General features: G+C 49.6%; 1 protein-coding gene across 1 annotated transcript in view; it reads right to left on the bottom strand.

The window, feature by feature from the left end:
* The window catches only part of TMEFF2 (transmembrane protein with EGF like and two follistatin like domains 2), a 132929-nt gene extending 119753 nt beyond the window's left edge, over positions 1-13176 (bottom strand). The window contains exons 1-4 of the mRNA XM_030016905.2: positions 12721-13176; positions 11181-11290; positions 4963-5092; positions 2169-2195 (exon numbers count right to left, since the gene is read on the bottom strand). Of these exons, the coding sequence (XP_029872765.1) occupies positions 2169-2195; positions 4963-5092; positions 11181-11290; positions 12721-12904 (451 nt within the window). The 5' untranslated portion in view covers positions 12905-13176. The remainder of the gene's footprint in view (positions 1-2168; positions 2196-4962; positions 5093-11180; positions 11291-12720) is intronic.
* Positions 13177-16332: the final 3156 nt, after the last annotated feature.

A 16332-nucleotide genomic window follows, 5' to 3' on the forward strand; every position in this document is an offset into this window, starting at 1 on the left:
ATGTACCCAGCACCTCTGACACCTGCAGCATCCAGCACAGCCCCATTCTGCTGATTTAGGCAGAGGTATGGCCAGCTGCGAGGCTCCCTATGGCTGTAGCTTTGCAAAAAATGATGCTGCATTGGTTAGCAGTTTGTTAACCAAGACTTCCTGAAGAAGCGCAAGAAAGGAAAACTTTCATAAAAACAGAAAACACACAAGATTGCCTAAGACCTCAGGCTTCTCATATGAAAACATCCCACTCATGACTGTTGGAGTGGATTTTACAAGACTTACTGTGATGACATCCAAAATTTATTACAGCTTTTACAACAAGACCGTGTCTAGTAAAGAGTGATGTAGTGACAACATTTACTTGGCTGGATTTAGCTTCTTAGGGCACATAAATATACTTTTTTACTTTAAGAACAGCCATAGCTGCCTACTAAATCTTGGATAATACAAGGCAGTTTTGTAGACCTTTAAACACATGCACCAGCTTGGTTCTGTCTCCTTCACAAATCTGCTTCCTTTCTATCTGCCCAGTCAGTCCCCGAGGTCCTGTTCTGCTTGTGTTTTCTCAACCTTAGCTTTTAAAATGAAACTGTTTAGAAATCATGCTTTTAAATTCCTATGCTTTTTGAGTATTCATTACTTTTAGAAAGCAGCCAAGTTTTTTTCCCCACCTCCCCAGTTATAAAACAAACTGAAAATTTTATGTTTTCCTTGGTACATACATGACGAATTTTGTGCAACTTCACCTGAAAACTGATGTATTGACCATATGCATGAAAACCTTATCATAAATATAAATTAAATCGTAGATTTCTGTTAAGCACTGAATTAGGAATTTCTTTCGTGTAACAGTTTAAAAAGACAATTTAAAAGGACATTAGAGTAAAATAGGAATAGCCGGACAAAACTTTTGAAAATTAATAGCAATATTTTAGGTTGCGGTTTCTGGGGAGCCAGATTTGAAGCATGTCAAAGTGTCCTGATTTCCAGAAAGCAGCCCGAGTCCCATATTGGAAAATTAGGTTCCTTGCAAGTGCTTCATGCTCATGTTGTTGACCACTTCATAGGTAAAAATAATACTTTACCTACACATTGTGCTCTCTAATATACTGGTTACCAAAACCACACAAGGACTAGGTGACATCTTGCCAAATAACAGGACTGTATTTGAAAAACCTGAATCCAGCCAGGACCAGCCATAAAACTGGGTAAGACCCCAGACCTGCTGTCTGCATCTTATGCAGAAAGCTAGCTCAGCTCGCGGTGGCTGTCCCAGCTGGGGGACCTCAGCAGCATCCCAGCCTGATGCCAACCTTGCCCTTCCCCTGCCACAGGGGTCCTAGAGCTCACTCAGGGGGCTTGGGCAGAAACGAGGGTAACTCTTAAGGACAACCTTGCACAGCCACCCAAACTAGCCCTGGCCCTCCCAGCTCCCAGAGAAGCCTGACCCACCAGCCCCACCATGCAAGTAACTCCCAAAAGTCATGTTCCCTGCCCCGAGGCAGGGCACTACCCAGACCCAACACTTCTACTACCAAGAAGGATTGGTCACAAACCCTACGACCAGTGTTAAAACAAGCAAGTCCATAAATGACTGCACCTAAGAAATAAAAAAACAACGCCCAACTTAAATGGAAGTTTGCCTACATTTTACAGAATCCCCTGTATGCAGCAAAGGGTTTGGACTATTTCCACGTTCATTTTTGCTGCTGCTGTTCTTAAAAAAACACATTGTTCTTTCCCTGTGACATTTCTTCATATCTTTGAAAGAATGCTCTCTGTTACCACAAAATATTTGGCTTGAATCCTCCAGTGAGGAGGAGCCAAGGGTTTGGCTCATGTTTTAAAAACAAAAGAAATATTACTCTAAACATAAAACAAATGAGTGCAACTGTAACAGTAGATGGAGATAGAGCTCCTAGCACAACCTATGAATAATTCCAAGTCCCATTAGAAGTTACACAGCTTTCTGAATTTCCCTAGAAAACAGCATGTCATTATTAGGTTCCAGCTTGACTAAAATGCAAAATGTCACTTTTTCCAGAGAAAAAGCTAAACGAAAGACAATATGTAGTGTAACAACTAAACTGCAAAGCATATCCACTTACAATCTGAAATTGTGAAAGACAATGTGTGTACACATAAGCACAGAGATACTAAAAGATGGCTCTTACCTCCATCCCCAGATCCTGAGCCAGCATCTGAGAAAAGAACAGAAAGAAATTTGTATTCATATGCTACAGTATGTCCTGTAAACATGCAAAGCAAGACTGTTAAGTGTATTACAGTGTACCTTACATTTGATGTCATCCCTGTGTAAATTATAGAGATCTAATCTGAACATAGTTCACTCAAGCCATCTTTCTCATGTCTCAACTCTTTCTTTAAAGTCTCTATATCAGACTAAAATAACATAAGCCCTGGAGTGCTGTAACGTCCTCATAAGCCTCTGCCTTGTTTTGTTGTATTGAGACTGATAAACCTTTGTTCCCAACAGTTGTGCAAAGTTACTTCATTTGCCCACTACTAAACCCTCACCGTCAAAGAGAATTCTTTAAACCCATTTGTTTGAGGCCTGACCAATTAGAAATTCATGTCATTATCTTTAGAAAACAGTGACATCTCATCAGATCATAACTAGTTGGAATAAACCATTGAAATTATTATTATTCCAAGTCTTTAGATAAATGATTAAAATGCCATTTTTCTCGAGGTTGTTGCTGAGTTTCAAAATTGAGTGCTTTATCTTTATTTCTCCTCTGCTTGATGTTTTGTTGGCTGGAATGACAAGAGTCACAAATTTAGAAAGTGCAACATCACAAAATTGCCAAGCCAGGAGCTTCATTTCAAAACTTTCTAAGCAAGGCAAAGCACAGAAATGCACACATCTGTAGGGTTACCAAAAATAATCCACAAGAGGAGTTTCTTTTGCAGGGAAGGGAAGAAAGGTGTCATCCCATCCTCCCCCTTAGTGGAAGGGTTATCCATTTACCAGCATCAAGATTAATAGAAAGAGTTTGGAAAGGCTCCTTTGGGATCCAATTACCCTGTGAACTGTTAGATCTAATTTACTGACAGCAAGGTCTGGTGGATTTGAACTGGCTTGTACATGCCATCATCGCTCAAAGTTAAAAAAAGGAAAACCTTTATTTAAATAAACCTGTCACAAGAATGGCTTAAAACAGTAGATTTACACAGCAAGACTGCATAGGACAGATGCAAAAGGGGGCTGGAAAAGAGAACAGAAAATGATGGTGTTTTCCCAGTGACCATGTCCTGCATTTTCCTGATCTGACCTTCTGTCCTGATGCTTTCCCAAATGAGCTTCTGAAGAAAGGGGAAAGAATGGTGTCTTCATTACAGTGCCCTCATGGCTCTGGGAAGCACTGCTTTTCCAGGTGTGCCAGGTCTCCCCAGGTGTCCCTCCTCTTGCCCCTACCCTTTGATGCCCAGACCCCTGCAAGTCATGGCCAGGAGGGCTGCTCGCTGCCAGACATCTCAATAGCCCCGGTCTCTCCTGGGGGTCCTGCGCACCCTCTCTCTGCCCCATCCCATGGGGAAAACCTGAGGTACATGGCTGCTACCTTCTCTGCTGAGCCTCCTCCCTGGGGGGAGGAAAAAGAGGCCAAACGATCAAGACTTCAGGAAAGCACTTTTTTTTTTTTTCCCCTTCTCACTTTCTGAAATCCACAATGTGCTGCAGAGAAAATGCTTCCAACACAGCCATTGCCAGTAGGCAAGCAAGTTTAAGAAAAGATGTAGTGATGCACTAAAATCATCCCTTTAATCAAAATGTTTGAACCAAAAAAGACCAGTTGCTGTGCTGAGAGAATTTACTAAGTTGAACAAATCCTACGCCACAATAGGCTTTGTCAGCCTGAGCTCCGTTTAATACCAATTTATAGACAAAAAAATTGCAGCATATGTTTTTTTCCTCTTGAAAATTGTCAGGTAACAGCTTCAGAGAAGAACAACATTTCCAGGGAAAGAAGTTTATTTTCTCTCAGGTGTACAAAACACAAAATTACAGCACTGCAAAAAGTTTGTCTAATGCACTTTTTATTGACTCCTCCGTCCTCAGCCAAGAAGAAAATTCTGCTTTAAGTTTAAAGAACTCTCTCAAGAACAAAGACTTACTCCTCCTGCTCTTTTCAAGTTAACTTCACTGCCCACCTCTAACAGATACTGAGCACAAAAGAAAAACATCAAGAACTCCTGCACATAAGCAACTCAGTTTTCCTGACTGATTTCGCTCATACACCTTTCTAGCTGTTTCATAAAAGCAGAGATACAAATAGCTCACGATGCTCAGAGTTAAGTAAAGATGTCTCAAATGCCAGTCAGTTTTCACATATGCTCTTTAATGAACTCTTCCAAGAAGTCCATAAAAACCCCCTGTTGCACAGACTTGTTCATTGAGTGTGTTTTGGGCCAAATCTTCAGCTGGTATAAACTGGCAGGGCTCATTACAACCAGTGGTCTGTTGAATCATACCAGCTGGAAATCTGGCCCTACATGCATAAGGAAAAACCTAAGAAACTGGATTGCAGGCAATAATGCTCCAGTTCTATCTCTCCAGATTATGGAGAGGCTTGTGGTAATCCAGATGCCCATTTATCAGACATCTGCTAGTTTAATCTGCTTCCAGTTACTTGTCGTAACAGCTCAGAAGTGTATGCGGCACACGGGATGATCAGGAGCACAAGATACGCATTACAAAAAGAAATCAACTTCTGTGCTGCACTGTTCAAAACAGCGTCAAGGGCATACTGTATCACAGACTGTGAGCCTATACTAAGTTAGTTCCTTAAAAGGGAAGGATGGCAGCAATTTCTCATGCCTAAGATTGCGAAGAATTATCCCATAATGACTTCAAAGCAGGGATTCAAATGGCTTTTGCCATCCACGGGTTATTTTATTCAGGGGCATGGCAAGGTCCGCAGGCAGCCTGGAGTGCGTTATACGTACCAGTCGCACACGATCCTTCGGACACCAGGAGTATTTCACTCTGCTGCTTGCAGGCAGCCTGTTTCAAGTAGCATTCGTTCTGGTAGGTGTCGCCGTTGGAGCCGCACACGGGCACGTAGTCATTGTTACACTGATGGGAACGGACAGAGAGCAGCAGTGTTAGTCACACAAGCAGGGTGGCACGGCATCCATTTGGGTGCCCCCTGCCCCCTTCCAGTATTAAAACCCTGGGGAAACAACAGAGAGGGAGGCACCGACCCTTTCCTTCACCTTTACAGCTACCAGGGGAGAGGAAGGGTGGATTTTAAAACGGACAAAAGGCAGAGGAGCATAAACCAGACTTGAACTGGTGAGGGAAAAGGTAATCTGAATGGGCAAAGTGTTCAATAAGTGCCCCCAGAGAGGCCTCCCCCTGCAAGAACAAGGTGGGGGCATTCCCAGGGAAGGAATACGGACAAGGCAAACGGCTCCTCGCATCTGCAATAGCAGCTCATGCATTTCCATTGGACGGCTACAGACAAATTGTAACGAACAGGCTCGCTTTTCCCCTCCTCCTGCACATACACACCCTGGCTGCTACAGAGACAGTTGTTTGCATACACAGAAGTGTCCGCCTGTGTGTGTATAACTCTCTATTTAAGTACTTAGCTATAATTGGAACTGATTGGACAGAGGGAAATTATTTCTGAGACCTATGATCAAAACCCACCCCTCCTTCTGCAGAGACATGTCTGTTCCCGGCGAGCTGCGGCTGGGATGCTCCACAGAGGTCCAAGCTCTCCCCGCGGCGGCCAGCGTGCGGGAGCAGCAGCACCGCAGCGAGCTCAGCCAGCGTGCCGAAGAGTGCAGAAGTTACTCACGCCATGCACCCCTCCTTCGGCTCAAACTCCTGCTCAGCTCTGCAAACTACCTGCTTTGTTCCCTCTACCCCTGAAATACAGCTTTGCCCTCTCTTGTTCACTTTAATAAAAATAATTCCATTTTATATTGAAAATTGGGCAACCTACCGGGTGCAGTTATCATAAGATAATCACACTCTGAGGCTTAGAGATACTTGGATGTACCCTGTACATGGTAATTATAAGAGGGATATGATTATCTCATGATTACCGTACTCCTGGTATGCCTCATTGTTTAATTATAACAAATGGAATGATCACAATTATTATTTACAAATGCTCACCTCTGCTTAAATCCAAGTAAAAATTAAAAAGAAATCATGCTTCCTATTTAGCTGTATTATGCCACAAAGTGTCCGAGGTGTGTTCACCAGGCACAATGTAAAATGCAGACCTGAAATTCCAGGGATATAAACATCAAATATGCTTCAAAGTGAATGACTACAGAAGTGATTAACACAAACAATTGCATAGATTGCATTAATTGCAGGCCTCCACACAGAGCAGCTGCCAAGAAATTATTCATAGTTGGTCAGAGTGACATTTTGATTGGGCCAAATCAAATGACATTTTCCTTATGCATTGTATTTTTTTAAATCTTCCCAAGCTGCTACCCACCCCCAGCGCTCTCTTCCTTTGGAACAAGAAAACCAGCAGCCACAACAGTAGAAATCCTCTCCTTCCACCCCTAACGAAGGGCTCCTCCATGCCGAGATTTTAAAAACAGTTGATGAAAAAGTGTTTGTATGCTATTTTCACCGCTATGTTCCAAATCTGAGCCATGTTTCAAGCAGAAAATGCCAACTTCATCCAGAAGCTCAACAGCAATTGCTGGAGGCTGATCTGGAATACTTAACCAGGACAATTAACACAATCATGAAAATTTTTTAAAGCATGAAGAATCAAATCATGCCTCTTTTAGACATACTATCTGCTTGTCATCCATGGGACTTTTTGCCAGAGCAATCTGTGTGGAATTTGGCCCCAAGTATCTCAACAGGCTCTGTTACATGTAGAAACAATGTTGGATCCTGTTCCCAAGAAACACAGTGGCAAACTCTCTGCTGGTTTCGCCCAAAGCAAGAGATGATCTTTTACACTGACTCAGCTGCTAATCTGAAAGGCCAGACGGCCCTACATTAACAGCACACAGCATCAAGAGTGAAATCCTGATCCACAGAAACGAGTGACAGAGCTGCTATGAGCTAGGCTGGAACTTCTTCCAAAGCTTGGCAATTTTAAAATGCATCTGAGGGACACCAGGGCTCCAGGAAGGATTAACTCTCCTGGCAGAATTTTCCCGTATCTCCTGTGGCTCCTGTCACACTCAAGCTTGCCTTTGGCCAGAGGAGGTAGAGGGTACTCCGTGATGAGCACAGGTGATGCAGCCTTTTCTTTCTCAAACTGTGCTGGACAAAGGTGTATTTCTTCATCTGCTGCCCACTCTTCCCACCACTGCCATTGGACAACGAGTATTTGGATGGAAAAGGCAGGATCCACAAGAAACAAAAGAAGTGAGATCTTCCAGATGGATCTTGCCTTGGCTTTGAAAGCCACCAGCAAACCATAGTGGAAGTTACCCAGGAAAGAAAACAAGACCACCGATGAGAAGGTTGTGATGTTAGTCACCGGGTTACTCCTAACCCGCTAGAGCTAGACTCTTGTAATTTGACCATGGTGAATCCAATACTCGCAGCTCTTCACCATCATAGAATACTTCTTGCTAGTACTGGAGAATAGACATTGACTGTCAGTTTCCTCAGCCTAGGGACACATTTTTGGCATTGGTTTAGGGCTCAACAGACCAAGCCATAGATGTGAGAGTGATTCTCCATCCCTCAAGTAAGGGCTGATCCAGCACTCGGGGAAATCCATGTCAAAACTGTCATTAAACCCAGCAGCATGGTGCCATGTCCACTGTCCACTTCTCTTATACATACACATTTTTAAAATATAGCTGTAGAGCAGGGAAACGGACATATCCAATTCAGCCAAGTATCAGTCAAACGCAGCCTTCCTCGGCACTAGCAGCCTCGAGTGCTCACAGCCAGGGACAAATGAGCTTTGCAAGCGTTGGGGTCAGCGCTGGGCACCCAAAGCCTAAGGTTTGTTTTCTGAAGAAAATGGTAAATTGCATAACTCCTCCTCCTGGTAACACTGTTAAAAGTTTGACCTCCTCCTACTCTCATGGATTAACCACTCCCAAAATGCCACCCATGTCTTGAACCAAGTAACACGAAAATATGTTCTGGAAATATAACATAAAGCTGCAGGGTGGCCAGGTGATGTTCCAGCTCCACAAACACTGAAGTGTGTGAGGGATTCAACACGCATGAAAACAGGACTCCTTCCTCACATAAAAAACAGTGAATGTCCACAGTCTTGGTGACTAAAGAGAAAAGAGGTGCAACATTGATGGAAATAACCAGGTATATTTTTAGATATGTTCATGAAACCTAAGAGGGAAGAGAACCCAGGCTGCCAGACCTACGGCTTTGGGCAGACTGGGGTACAGACCCCAGCCAGCCGCGTCTCCAACCCCATGCCCGCTGGCACAGCTCTGCACCTTCTGGTGGACCGTTGAGTTTGCTCTATGCAGGGAGGGAAGGGGTGGCAGTTCCCCCCCGCTCAGCCCCACCGCCAGAGCCAGCACTGGCCCGGTGCCTTCCCCTCCTGCCCACATCCAGGTCTGGGCTTGCCCTGAGCAGGGGATGGGTCTACATTACTGATCAGAACAGGACATGGTGCTTTCCAATGCAATACAGGTCTCATTGTGAGGAGTCAGTGAATGGGCCATCATTTTGCAGCGGACTACAACAAGAGAGCCAACTGATATGAATCCCTTTCTTAGCATGTGCCTGCTGGCTCTCAGGGATGGAAGCCTAACTCAGGTGTTCCAGAGCAGTCTGATCATATTCACCTTTTCCAATAAAAATAAATTAATTTTAACTCCACTTGGAGAGACATGATGCATCTGTGATTCTGGTTTGAAAAAACCCAAACCAAGATTGCAGCAGCCCTGGCCCCCACTTCTGCCTCTCCCAGCCCCTCAAGACACAGGCTGGCCAGCCCAGGACTTTTCAACAGTACGGAGGCAAAATTAGCTTTCCGTCCTTGTCTATTCTCTCAAGCTGCCGTTAAAGCCCCTGGAAAATTCTGGAGAAAACATAAAAAGTAATTATAGTGATGAGGAGTCTGCTATTGATTTGCTCACTATCACCCCAGAGAGCTGTCACCAAAATGGGGGACCTGAATTCTGATGGAGGACCCCCTTACTCGTGCCATAAATTACTTGGCCGGCTCTGCCTTAGTCAGCCAGTCTCAGACACCGCACTAGAAATTAATTTTCTACTCTGGTGGCATATCTTTTTGGCTTGTCACATTGTCCACTGATGTTACAAGAGAAGGTAACATCCCCCCAAGCTCTGCCTGTATCAAAGCGGACGCATTTGACTACAGAAGCCCCCGGCACCGCACCGCCCTTCGCAGCGCTAGCACAGGCTCAGCCACAGGTAATTTGCCCTCCAAGGTCACAGTTAGCCCTGCGGCTCCATGGAGGGTTCAAATCAAGACAAAGAGCTGTAAGTGTTTACAGGGCCTGATCCAAAGGCCACTGAAACCAAAGACTGCTGCTGATTTCAACCCATTTACTAGTGATCAGGCCTACCATTGCCCAACTCATTCTTTTGATCTCATTTACATATTCATATACCAATTATCTGATTTCCTTAAATCTGTTTCAACCGCCCCTACAGAACTGCTCAACTCAGCATATATAGAGCGTTCACCTCTCAAAGAGGAAGCAACACAGCCCAGAGAGGTTTACTTAGCTTCAGGTACTCTGAATCACCAGGGACCAGCGTTCTGCCTTGGGAAAACAGCACTCCCAATGCCTTCTTCCCTGCTGATAGTAACATCTGAGTTTGCTCCTTCTAGGCTACGAGTCCACTGCTTTGTGCCAAATGGCAACACTGAACTGGGACCAAAGACAAGACCCAAGTGCTCTCTGTGGCTGCTCTAAGTTCCCCATGCTCATGGGGCAACATCTGCCCCAGCTTACCACCAGGCAATGGGACGAGTCACAGACATTTCACTGCATTACAGATTTGTCTTAGAAAGAGAAAACAGACCAGCCCTTAAATCACTGCACATGCTGAGCCAAGGCAAATGCTTAGAACAGCATTCTCACATTGAATTTTTGATTGCATGCAAACTACAAGTGGAACAAAAAAAACCAACCCATGGTCAATATGAATTCTCTCCCAACACGGGAAACACAAGCACTTCTGCAAACAACTGTCTTGTTCTTATTACAGAAAATTCCTTCTTTGTTTTAAAAGAAGGAATTTATCACTTGGGTTTTTTCTCTGAAGACACATTTGGCTCTAGAAATATAAACGATACTTGTCATGGTTCAAAGCAAATAGTCTATCAAAGCTCAATAATAACTTAATCATCACAGATGTGCACGATCTTGAACTGTGCACTACTTGGCCTGCTCTACTGTAAACACTCAAATCAGCGTTACAAGTTCCACAACTTCACAGATCTGCATTAAAATGCAAGAAACCACAGGGACATAAACGTACATGCAACACGTGCTGGTACATGCTTAAAACTCCTTTAATTTGTTCAGTTTTTATTCAGGTCATTATGTAAAGCACAGCTGTTTTGTGAGTTGGCTAAAACATATTAAATGGAATCCTTCATAATGAAATCGTCTGACTTTAAGAATGCCTAAGGTTCAGATGTAGCTGCAAGAGGGAGAGAGAAGAAATAGAAGGAAAAACCCTAGTACTCAGTAATAGCCCCCCCGTAAAAGTATATAAAACCTAAAGGAAGTTCATGATTTTGGAACAGAGGGATTGCTCCTTAATCTGATCAGCTGGGCAGATAAACAGGCAGAAGCATTGTCACTATGTAGCCCTTCCTGAAAATATTGCATAAGCACATTACAGATCCATTTCTTTAACTAGATCAGAACTCCGAATACAATAAGCCATGATCTGTATCAGAAATGAATTTAGAAAGGACTCTAAATCCTCGTTAAAAGGGCAGAGACGAAAAATCAGAAATGCACAACCTGAAGCTGCAGACCAGAAGGGACATTTAAAGCCACAGCATCTGCATTTTCCCAGAGAAACTTATGTCTTCTTGACACCAGTTGGTTCTCCTGCCAGCTTTTATACATGCTGCCGGGTTTTCCCTCTAACTTCTCTGCACGTAGAGAAATAAATTGCCAAGTGATAGGTTATAAAGGGAGATCCTTGATTTGTATTCTCATTAGTAAATTAGAGAATGAAATATCAATCTTCTTACCTTGAACTGACAGACACAAGTCACACTGTCTCCAATCCTTAAACACTCCCCATCAAATTTACAGGTATTGGTGTCGCAGAGAAAGAGATCATTTTCTCTGTCATCATAACCTCAAATGTAAAGAGGGAAAAAAAGAAAAAAAGACGTCAGCTTTGGTCTAGTAAGAGGAACAATATGGGATGATTGCATCTTAATGCACGCAGCACAATAACCTTGCTGATGAAACGATAGAGTCCAGATTTTCTTTTGTCCTTCCCTGTCCTCAGTTTTCCACTTTTTCTCTTGTTTCTCCCTCAGTCTTTCTCTTAGTCCTTCTTCCCCACTACCTCACGCACTTTTTTCTATTATTTCACGGACTCTGTGTCCTCAAAAGTCACCCAGTAATTATGCTATTTCATGGCTCTGGGTTGGAAATGTCATCAACTTATCCCCATCCGATGGCAAATCTGTTGGACAAAAGTCCAAATTGGAATTTCTCCAGCCCATGATGCAACAAAGCCCCCAGTAATAAAGACAAACAGGCTGTGTGTTTTCCTTGATGGTCTGCCTGATCCCAATGAAGATTGATCACCTCTAAGTTAACAGGAGAAGTGCCAGGTTCCCCACAAGCCGCTGAGCGAACCTAGCTCTTTGCCTTCATTTTCTCCAGGAAAAACCAACAGATCTGACTGAAGATTCAGTTCACGAATACAAGCATGAATTTCAGATTTCGCTAGCTGACTTCCCACTCTAACAGCATGCAGCAAGGTATTAAACAAAACAGCTATATCAGACTCCGAACCCATTAAGATCTAAATCCATCATTTTTTTAAAAAACACCCAAGCGCTCTTAACCATATCGCTACATGTTTAAGGTGGAGGGCTTACAGTGGAAATTCCCCACCAGCCTAACATATTATGTGCGATGCACGCGTGACCCCAAATAACGCTCTTTCCCTTGGAAGGCTATCGCAGTCCAACTGCAGAATTACTTCACGTGTCGGAGAAGGGCCGGCTGCTGACCTCCATAGGAAACTCATTATAAAGGTCAGCCCGACTTTAAGGAACAGGCACCGGGTTCCCGTTGTGGCGGCGTCCCCTCTACCGGATTTGCTCTCAGTTCGGAGCCGCCCGCAGGATGCGCACCCACGGTCCGTCTCCCCGCTGCCCCTTCTCCCGCAGCCACACGCCGACTCGCCCCGTTTAAGCGGGGAATTGCGCTCCGGCGGGGCCGGGGGAGCCGTGCCGCGGGGAGCCGTGCCGCGGGGAGCCGCCCGCAGCCGTGGCGCTGCGCACCGGCGGAGGGCGCGGCCGCCGCGCCCGGCCCCGCGGCGCGGGGGGCAGCGGGGCGCCCGGGGGCTGCGGCCGCGCCGGGAACGGCGGCGAGCCCCGTCGCCCGGGACTTGTCGCCTTCTCTCTTCCCGCGTATTCAGCGGGACGCGGCATCACCCTCCGAAGTTGCCTCCCCCGGCTCGCCCGCGCAACTTTGAGCGCCCGGCGGGGCACCGCGGGGCTGCCAGGGCGCTCGGCGGCGCCGGGCGCGGGGCGCTCCCGTGCTTACCGGAGCAGTTCCAGCCGGTGGGCGTCTGGCAGTCGCTTAAGGAGGTAGGGAAGGCCGCCAGCTTGTCGGGGCGGGCGAGGACGAGCAGCACGGCGGGCAGCAGCAGCCAGCAGCAGCAGTCGCAGAGCGTCCAGCCGCCGCCGCCGCCGCACTGCCGGGGCGGGGAGGGCTCCCAGGGCACCATGACTTCCTAACTCAACTCTCCGGCAGCGGCGGCGGCGGCGTGCCCCCCGGGCGGCGCGGCGGGCGGCAGGGACGGGCGGCGGGGCCGCTGGGCATCCCGGGGCCCCGGCCGGCGGCGGCAGCGGGTCAGCGAGCGGCGACCGAGCGCGGGCGCGACGCTGGGGCGAGCGGCGGAGCCCGGCGGGGCGGCGCGGGGGGTGCGGGCGGCGGCGGGGCGGGGAAGCGGCTGCCATAGGGGCCGGGCGGCGGGGAGCAGGGGGAGGGCGCGGAGGGGCCGCCGCCGCGCAGCCGCCGCCGCCGCCGCCTGCCCCGCTCTGCCGCCCGCATCCCTCTGCGCGGGGGAAGCAGCAGGTCCCGGCCCGCCGCGTCACGTGCCGCCGCCGCGCCGCCCCCATTGGCCGAGCGGGATGCGGGGCCCGGCGGGCGGGGCCGGCGGTGCTGCTGCGCCCCGCGGCAGCGCCCGGGGCCGGGCCGGGCCGGGCCGGGCCGGGCGGGGGGTGGCGGCGAGAGGGGGCCGGGGGCCCCGCGCCCGCGCTCGGCACCCCCGGGCCCCGGGGCGACCCCCGCGCCGCGCACCGCCGCTGAGCTGCGGGCACCCCCGACGGGGCGGGGGCCGGGCAGCGCCGCTCCCCGCCGCTCCCCGCCCTGCGCGCCCATACATGTGGGCGCATCGCCCCCCGGCCGGCGCAGAGCCCCAGGTGGCCGGCTCACCTGGGTGCGCAGGCATGCACATACGTGACCCCCCACCACCACTACCACGCACGGGCACACGCCCGGGCGCTGCTGAAGTTGCTGGCCGCGCACCCGGGTGCCGGTATCTCATCACGCGCGGATGCGGCGTTAGGAAAATAAAACACCATCGCGGCTGTGGGGTCTGGAGCGGGCACACGGCCGCCGAGGTGACGAGGGGGAGAAACGAGCACAGCGGGGAAAGCAGGGAGAAGAGAGAGAGAGAGAGAGAGAGAGAGAGGGAAATCTTGCCCGGCCTCGGCAGGCAGCGGCCGAGGGCTTGTCGTGCTGCAGCACCATCCCCGGCACGGAGCCGGAGGAAAAATGCACCATCACGGCCGCACGGAGGGCTGCTCTGCCCCCCAACGCCTAACGCAGGCTCGGAGAGCGCGGAGCGGGGCCGCCCGGCTGCCGCCGCCCTCCGCCTCCGGCCGGCGCTTTGCCACGGGGCTGCGGGAGCCGCCTCTCCTCGCTGCCCCCTTCGCCGCGGGTCCTCCTCCTCTCCGGGGCTTCAGTTTTGGGAGGCGGCGGCCAGGACGGGCGGCGGGAGCACAGCAGCAGTGCACACCCCCCCACCCCCGGTCGGTGCTTTCCGCTTTGCCGCCGGTGCTGGGAGCCGCTCGCCCCGGCCCCTGCCCCAGTCCCAGTCCCAGTCCCGCCGCAGGGGTGGGGGCGGCTCAGCTTCGCCCCCTCCTCCGCGAGTCTCCGGGCCCCCGGCCTCTCGCCGCCGGCTCCCGGGCGTGGCGAAGCCGACAGACACTTGCCAGGTAAACGGGACCCCCTCGCCCCCCGCCCGGCACTTAACGTGCGGCCGTGCCGGCGGCGGGATGGGCCGGCCGGCGGCTGTCGCGGCAAGGACGCGTTAGACCGGGGGGGGGGAAAAAAAAAAAATCGGATCGATTTGGCCAGACGGCAGCCGGGAAGCGCTTTCTAGACACGGGCGCTCAATCCCCGCGGCCGCGGGCTGCCCGCCCCCTCGGGCCGGTGAGCGGGGAGGCGGGACCCGCGTCCGGAGCAGCCGGCCCCGTCCCGTCCCGTCCCGCCGGGCGGGAGGCCGGGACTCGGGGCGGGCGCCCAGCGGCCGAGCAGGCAGGCTGGCCCCGCCGCTCCTCTGCCCCCTCCTCTCGTTGCGGGGCGCAGCTCGGGACCCCCGAGGGCTCCGGCGGGGCAGCAGCGGCCCCCGGGCGGGCAGGGGCGAGCCCCGAGGGCAGCCGCCGCGGGCGGGAATAGGCAGGGTTTCCCCGCGGTCCCGAACGAGCGTGCGGAGGCCCTGCTGGAAGTTTGCTTTTCCCGAAAGCGTGACCTCCCTTTCAACCCCTAAGTTAAAGATTTAGGACTCGCTCTTTAAAAGTACTGGCTGACGTATTTGATGGAACCACGCTTTGAGGGGTCTATACAAATCCATACCGCATACTACTGCTTAGCATCCCTTCACATGGGGGCCCGGTACGCGGGAGCCAAGGAATATTTTATGCTCATGTAATTCCTATCTGGCTTCCCCATAAGCTATAAGACAGGTTTTCTTCTGCCTCCTTTCTGACCCATACATCTACATCTGCTCCCTGCTCTGCCCGCCTGCCGCTCTCCGTGTTGACCTCATCTACCCACCTGTAGTCCAGAAGCCTTTGCTACAATTAAAAGGGTATCAAATCGCACATTCCAATACGTGCTAAAGCTCTGACGAAGATCCACACAAATCCCTGTGCCTACTGTTTCCTATTGACTAATCAAGCCCTAAGCAGCGCCTAGCAGAAAGGAAATACTAATTTTTACTGCCTGCTAGTGGTTGCACTGAATGTTATCCTTCACCTTCCGTGGGCTTACAGAGCATCTGCCAGCTGAGCACCTGGTGCCAGATCAATTTTTTTCTTTCCCTTTAGGTCTTTATTTCACTTTTTCATGCCATTCTGTTATTCCATTTACTATCATATTCTTCCCTTTTCCCCTCTCATCTCTTCCTTTTTGTTTCTATCTTGCTGCTTCTTTCTCATATTCATTATTTGTTGCTTGCTGAAACTCAGCTCTCTGCTTGGCTGATCACTGAGGTGCTCAAAAATAAAAAAAAGTCCTGGCTGCCCAGGTACCACAGTCACACGGTCTCACCAGGGGAATGTCCTGCTCTCTCTTCCTTTCTTCTTGCTCCTCGCCTGCTGCTTCTTCCCACTTCCCTGGGTCTTCTATGTGGTCTCACTGCTCTATTTTCCCCTGGTTGCAATTACCATGGCCCACAGTTTCTATTCTCATTCTCTTTTTCTTCTTTTCCTCCACCTTGTCCCTTCTTCCACCCCAAACCCCCCCTTCATTTCCACATAGCTACAGATCACCACTGGTCTCCTTATTTAGAGACCAGTTTAACCAGACCATACAGGGAATGAAACTGTTAGGCCAGTCTTTCCTAGTCTTGCAGCCAGGCTCTCTCTGATCTGTCTCTCCTGTCACTGTAACTCATGCCCAAGATGATACTGCAAGTGTATCCGGCATTCACAGAGTATCATTAAATACAGCAGCAGAAGCCTGGCTACGGCCCGTGTTCTCCCCAGAGTGCCGTATAACACCGGCGCGACCGAGTCTCAGGCACGTGGTTCTGACTTACATTTACCCTGCTTTATTGTCAGCCACTCAGACAACAGGCACTGCCTGGGGAGACAAAGGAGCCCCTCTATTTTTATACTTGTTTTCTGACTTTGGAATATGGAAGCT

This window comes from Aquila chrysaetos, chromosome 6 (assembly GCF_900496995.4).
Source record: "Aquila chrysaetos chrysaetos chromosome 6, bAquChr1.4, whole genome shotgun sequence".
In the NCBI taxonomy this organism is placed as follows: domain Eukaryota; kingdom Metazoa; phylum Chordata; class Aves; order Accipitriformes; family Accipitridae; genus Aquila; species Aquila chrysaetos.